Genomic DNA, 6,801 nt, shown 5'->3' with positions numbered 1-6,801 from the left:
AAAGTTATTTCTGGAGTGTTGATTTTTTACACGACTTTCATGAATGTTATTTCGTGATGAAACTTTGCAGGCATTGAGAACATTAGTCAAAAGTTGCCAAAATATCAAACTTTTTTTTGTATTTCACTGTTCACTCAAGGTCATATGAGCTCAAGCTGAGAAAGGCACGTTTGGTTATATACTCACTATATTCTATGCTGGAGTCTTTACTGTTGGCATTAGTGGATTAATTAGGCTAACATCATTTCTCACCATAATGTCATAGTTCTAAATAACTTGCTATGTCATCGACAGGTTCGGCGCTAAATTAGCGCTATGTCTCGCTAAATGGCGCTAAATTTTACCTGACACGCTTAGCGTGAGGTTCCTCCAAACACTATAGCAACACACTATTTAAAACTATGCCGTATGTTTTGACGTTAGCGGCCCAATGGGTTTACAAAACAAGGAACTGGTTACTGTATCGATATTCTTTTATTGTAGAGTTCAAATTGGTTCTTAGTTGATTTAGTTTGATAATTTAACACCGATATCCAAAGAAACAACAAGAATAATTATATATGATACATAAGAGTTATATATGTACTAGAATTTTCTTTTATTTTCATTTTTACAAAGAAAACTATATTTCAAAATAGATTTAACTCAAGTAATAAAACTATTCAATTTGAATGGTTCCGAAGTTCTTTTTTGGAAATCCATAAGAAATAATCACAGTAAATGCTGGGTGGGACATTTGAGATACGTTGGTACATCTTGGATACAGTCTTGAAAGTATTTGAGCAAGATTTCCGAATGGAGACATATGGATAGAGCTCCTAATTAAAACGACAAGACAGATGGCCCAGATAGTGTCAAAATAGCAACCACGTGTTTTCAGTGAGGTTGGTTGCTAGAGACGTACTACCTAAAAATAGTAAATGCATGGTGTGTGTGTGTACATATATTGGTGCTTCAGCTCAAGCAGTTAACAAACACACAACACTGCAATCAGAGATATACAACGCAATGGCAACTCAATCTCCAACCATGGCAGTCCCCACCGATGCCCAACTGATTCAGGCGCAGGCTGACCTATGGCGCCACAGCCTATGCCACCTCACGGCCATGGCACTCAGGTGCGCCGTCCAGCTCGGCATCCCTACTGCGATTCATCGACTCGGCGGCACAACATCAGTGTCCGATCTTGTCACTGCATTGTCCCTCCCACAATCTAAGATGCCATACCTTGGCCGTGTCTTACGGTTGTTGGCCACATCAGGCGCCTTAGCGTCCCCTAAGGAGGGGACCTACTCCCTCGTCCCACTATCATACCTCCTGGTGGATGGTGTATTCATTGATGGAGAGGCTAGTCAGAAGGCCCTTTTGCTTTCCACGACCTCAAGATATAACATAGAGGCGGCTTTAGGGCTAGCTGACTGGTTTAAGAAGGACATCACACCACCGCCATCACCATTTGAAGATGTTCATGGTGCCACACTCTTTGAGGAGAGTATGGCTCTCCTTGATCCAGAGTCAGACGAGTTATTCCATGAAGCTTTGGCTGCCCATGACCATTTGGGGATAGGCACTATATTGCGGGAATGCCATGACTTATTCAAGGGGGTCCAGTCACTCACCGACTGTTGTGGTGGTGATGGAACGACAGCTAGGGCCATTGTCAAGGCCTTCCCGCATATCAAGTGTAATGTGTTGGACCTTCCGAAGGTGATCGAGAAAGTTCCAAGTGATGGTATCGTTAACTATGTCGCTGGTGACCTATTCCATGCTATTCCACCTGCTCAAGTTCTCATGCTTAAGGTATAAAGTGTTGTCTTTCTAAACTTTTTCGAACCAATTTTTGACTCTTGGGGAACTAACTTTAGGACTAGTCTCATTTTCTCATTATTTTGAGAGTAACTTCGTTTGGATATATAATAAATACGAACTAAGATGTATGCACATATACTTTAACATCGAGAATTATTAATAATTACTTGACCATATGTAAGTTTTTTCATGCTAGCTTGTTCTGCACTTCTGGAGTGATGAAGATTGCATCAATATTCTGGCTCAATGCAAGAAGGCCATTCCGTCCCGCGAAATGGGGGGAAAGGTTATTGTCATAGATATAGTAGTCGGTTCATCATCCAAAGAGATGTTAGAAACCCAACTATTAGTGGATATGCTCATGTTGGTATGTACAAGAGGACGTCAACGAGATGAAAATGACTGGAGCACAATCTTTACAAAAGCAGGATTTAGCGGCTATAAAATTGTCAAGAAACTGGGACCTCGAGGTGTCATCGAGGTCTATCCATAAGATTGTGTGCCAAGTGCATCGATGATGTGGGTTATGTTTAATGTCGTGAGTTTGATATTGATGGTGTGCTATAAGTAAATAAGGGCAACGACCAAGTTTGTAACGAAAAGTCTAAGGGAGTATAAGTAGCTAAGTGATATGCCGAGTTGGCCATATGAGGACCTGTGTATGTACCTTTAGTTTCAATAAAGTGTTGAAGTCACTTGGTGTGAGTTGTATGGGTTTATGTATGTGGCATGGTTGTATATGCTCCGACAAGCTAAAAATATTATGTTTTGCTATCTTCTCGCATGTGTATAAGTTCATTTAACCTGAATAGCGGCTCGATGAAAAAAGACAGTGGATACTGTGGTGGGCTAGTGTCGTCCATGTCACAACATGTTTATGCTTAGGATTGGGAGCCCAAGCTCCAACAACATCGGAGACCACAAGGTTCCCCCCGCGCCACCGCCTTGCTCCCCCTCTTATCTCCTGTTTGGCGGCCTTGTCAACAACATAATTTCATTGTGTTTGATCAAATTTCGTCTAACATGTCAATCAAGATTGAAGACAAGTGGAGACCTGCTTTTTAGCAGATTTTAGTCCTTGCATTTCGTTGTGTTTCACTTAAACTTTGTTCTTGCAGTGGCATGAACTAGATGATGGCAACGATAGCCTGTTGGACTCAAGACTCTCCGACTTCTTCCTAGATAAATGATCTTTGATCCGCCCTCGCCAAAGGGCAAGTGTGGGTAGGTGCTCTATTATAATCTGGGCAGTTGGTGTGCCCATCAGGACAAGTAGTCGGCTAGAATTTGTTGTTGTGACTTCGACCTCTTCTCTTGTTTTGTTCAGCGACAAGATTCGGTTTCTCCAACCCTTTGGATTGATGGTGTAGAATTGCAAGCATGTGTTGCTTGTCCAACTGATGTTCGTTCAGCGGTTACTAGATCTCGTTAATCGCAGATGAGCGGCTATAGCGTCTTCAATGTCTTGTATGGTGAGAGTGTAGGAGGTGTCCCTTTCCCTTACTTGTTCAGTAATTTTCATGCGCCGGTAGACGGATAACAACCGAAACAAGAGGGCAAATGTGATTCTTCGAGGTAACCTTTTCCTTGACAAATATCGGGTATAAGATACATACCAGCGCTTTGGATATCTTCTCTATAAAAAAATCGGAGGCCACAAAGATGCATATTTTCTTCAACGCATGTGTCGAAAACACACATGCTTGAAATTCTGAGGTTGCCCACGTAATTATCTCTTTATTTCATTTTGTCCCCTGCATGTCATCGGTTCAAATTCAATATGCTCACTCGACGCATGCGTCAGACATGTAACGTACGTACTCCGTATATAATTAAACACGTCGAAGCTGTACGTACACGTCGATCTCCACGATTCCTCCGCTGGTGATGTCGTAGTCGTAGCTCCTGCTCAGCGCGTAGCCCGTCGCGAAGCGGAAGCGGCCGGTGCCGCCGACGATTATGGACTCGCGCACCACGGCGCCCGTGTCCACCCTGCCCTTCACCGCCAGCGAGCTTCCACCGTACTCGCCGGCCTCGAACACCAGATGCAGGCTTAGGTCATTCACTGCGCCGTGCTCCGCGACGCGCACGGTGAACCCCTGCGCCGTGCCAACCCGTGCGCTGCCGCGCTCGGGCCCCTCCGTGAGCGCGTTGTTCATCACGGCGATGTCGCCGAACCTCCGCGGGGAGGAGGAGGAGGTTGCCTCCGGGCCGGCGGCGCTGTCGTCAGAGAGTAGCGGGAGCGGCTCCCTTCCGGTAACGATGAGCGCGGCCGTGGGGCGCGGGCCGCCGTAGGCGTCGTGCATGTAGAAGTGGAGGTGTGTGTCGACGAAGCTTCCGTCCGCGTGGCCTGGCTCACGGCGGATATACGCAGCTGTGGCTAGCAGAACCGATGAGATCAGAAGGATCAAGGCGGCCGAGCTAGCCATCACGCCCGAGTACTTGTATATTTTAACTATTCGACCTGTCGAATGATGAACTGAGCTGAGTTGCTTAGTACTAGGAAAAACTGAGAGGGGTTATATAGGACGCAGCCGGCCGGTACTACAGTGCCAACTGGTAATTGCTATTCATTAGCTATGACGATATATTTCCATTATCTAGGAAAAGTAGATTGTAATTAGGTACGTGGAGTAACAGGCAGTGTCGGTGGTGATGGTAATCGTTAACTAGCTAGTATATAAAGCCAAACAACACTATGGAGATGGACCATGGCGTCACTGTGGTAGCGTATGTAGGAAAACATATATCCAACAAGAGCCGAATTTGATAAATCCGACCGTCTATACACTGGCAGGGAGGCCTATTGGTTTTATGAATTTGATGTAATTTAAGATGAGATAGGACTATCGTATATAAAGGGTGTTGATCAGTCTGGACGTTTGAAACCCATTTAAAAAGACCATGTGGATCACATTTTCATTACCAGCCACTGACCGTCCTACGTTTGAGACGAATTTCTGACGTCCGGCTATACATGCTCTAATATCCGCAGGTGCTACTGTTTTGTTAAAATATAAGATGTTGTAATGTGTGCATGCGCGCATTTAGCTTTAGCCGTAAATGTTGGCCGTCAATTTAAATTACTTAATTGATGAGCCTAAAGTTGTCACACCATCTGTATTGTACACCGTATGTTATTTGAGCACTACATTATTCCTGTTAATTTTTCTCATTCTTTGTTCACTATCACGTCATCTTCACGCACTAATATTTTTCACTTTCCTCCTTCAAAACTTGATAAGCAACATAATGTTGAAACAAACTTTGGATTCGCTTTAGAGCCTAAAAAGTTGAACCGGTACAAGATGATGAAAAAATCCCATTAGGAAGCAGCTCAATATAAAACCAGCATCTGATAGAGAAAGAAGACGCCACCAACTCTAAATCGAGCAAGAAAACAAGAGAAGTCATCCAACAAGAAGTACCCAAAACTATCAATTAGGAGGAAAATGTGCTCCTCCTTCAGAAACCACCAGATAGTTACACTCCTCACAACAAGCTATTGCCACAGTTAAAAGCACATATACCCCCTTGGTGATTTCGATAATTCATAACAACATACATTGTTTCTTGGACTAATACTTTTGCATTGGCTAAGAATTGTGAGGATAAGCCCCAAGGAAGGAAAGGAATATGATTGGCCAAGCTTTAAGCTTCAAGATTCTATATTTTATAATTTGTGAGAAATCATAATTGACTCCAGAGGAAAGCCAATATTATTAAAAGGGGATGAGGTATCTATGATGATATGGTTGCTCAAGTGCTTAAAGGTAACCATGAGAAATACTCATCCAATCTCCCACAAAATTCTCTGTCCAAAGCCTAAATAAACAAAAATCGGTGCCACCAAGATTTCCCATTTGGCCATGCCGATTTTCCACCAGACACATCCATGCCAAATCCTAGAATCTCGGTGACACCAACATTCCATTCGGTGCCACCAAAATCAGTGACCAACTTTCTGGTTAGCCATTTTCAAGAATTAGAATTTGCGACTTTTGCAAATCGGTCTCGCCGAGATTTGGAAACTGCCCTAGGTCACCCATATCAGTACCACTAGGATTTATATACCGGTCTCACCGAAAAGTTAAAAGTTGCCACATATTGCACTAGTCGGTGCCACCGAGTTTTACTTTGGTTTCACCGAGTTAGGCAATAATATTGTAATGGTTGGATTTTTGGGATGCCTATATATACCCATCCACCACCTCTCATTCGTAGAGAGGAAGCACTCAGAACACACATACACTTGCCATATCCATTTTTCCGAGAGAGAGCCACCTACTCATGTGTTGAGGTCGAGATATTACAATCCTACCATTTGAATCTTGATTTCTAGCCCCTCCAAGTTGCTTTCCACCCAATCAATCTCTTCTACCCAAGCCAAATCTATGAGATAGTGATTGAGTGTTGAGGAGACTATCTTTTGAAGCACGAGAGCAAGGAGTTGTTGACCTCACCAAGGAGAACAAACCGATTGATCAAATGGTTTATCGGTCAGTGGTCGGTTCATTGCTATATCCATGTGCCTCCCATCCCGACATCATGTTGAGTGTTTGCATGTGTGCCTGATATCAATCGGCACCTAAGGAGTGTCATCTAAAGGTTGTGAAAAGAATTGTGAGATACTTGATACATGCACCAAACTTTAGCATATGGTATCCCAAGGGACCTTCTTTTAATCTTGTTGGCTATTCCGACTCGGACTATGTCGGAGACAAGGTTGATAGAAAATCTACTTCGGGTACATGTCAGTTTCTTGGGATATCGCTTGTGTCTTGGTCATCCAAGAAACAAAACTCGGCATCTCTATCCACCACTGAAGCGGAATACATTGCCGCCAGATCATGTTGTGCGGAATTACTATGGATGACGCAAACTCTTAAGGATTATGGCATTTATGTGAAACATGTTCCATTGTTGTGTCACAATAAAATTGCTATTAAAATTGCCCATGATATCGTGCAACATTCTTGAACAAAACATATT

General features: G+C 43.4%; 2 protein-coding genes across 2 annotated transcripts; one reads left to right on the top strand and one right to left on the bottom strand.

The window, feature by feature from the left end:
* The first annotated feature begins 955 nt into the window (after positions 1–955).
* Positions 956–2,583, top strand: LOC123449592 (flavonoid O-methyltransferase-like protein Os11g0303600). Its single transcript, XM_045126868.1, has 2 exons — positions 956–1,800; positions 2,006–2,583. The coding sequence occupies exons 1-2, from the start codon at positions 1,009–1,011 to the stop codon at positions 2,300–2,302; spliced, it is 1,089 nt and encodes a 362-aa protein (XP_044982803.1). The 5' UTR covers positions 956–1,008; the 3' UTR covers positions 2,303–2,583.
* Positions 2,584–3,480: 897 nt separating this feature from the next.
* Positions 3,481–4,315, bottom strand: LOC123449593 (dirigent protein 1-like). The gene has a single exon (XM_045126869.1). It carries the CDS (start codon positions 4,236–4,238, stop codon positions 3,642–3,644), a length of 597 nt encoding a protein of 198 aa, XP_044982804.1. The 5' UTR covers positions 4,239–4,315; the 3' UTR covers positions 3,481–3,641.
* Positions 4,316–6,801: the final 2,486 nt, after the last annotated feature.

This window comes from Hordeum vulgare, chromosome 4H, assembly GCF_904849725.1.
Source record: "Hordeum vulgare subsp. vulgare chromosome 4H, MorexV3_pseudomolecules_assembly, whole genome shotgun sequence".
Taxonomy (NCBI): domain Eukaryota; kingdom Viridiplantae; phylum Streptophyta; class Magnoliopsida; order Poales; family Poaceae; genus Hordeum; species Hordeum vulgare.
The sequence above is the reverse complement of the archived record's forward strand: the minus strand, read 5'-3'. Positions and strand labels throughout refer to the sequence as shown.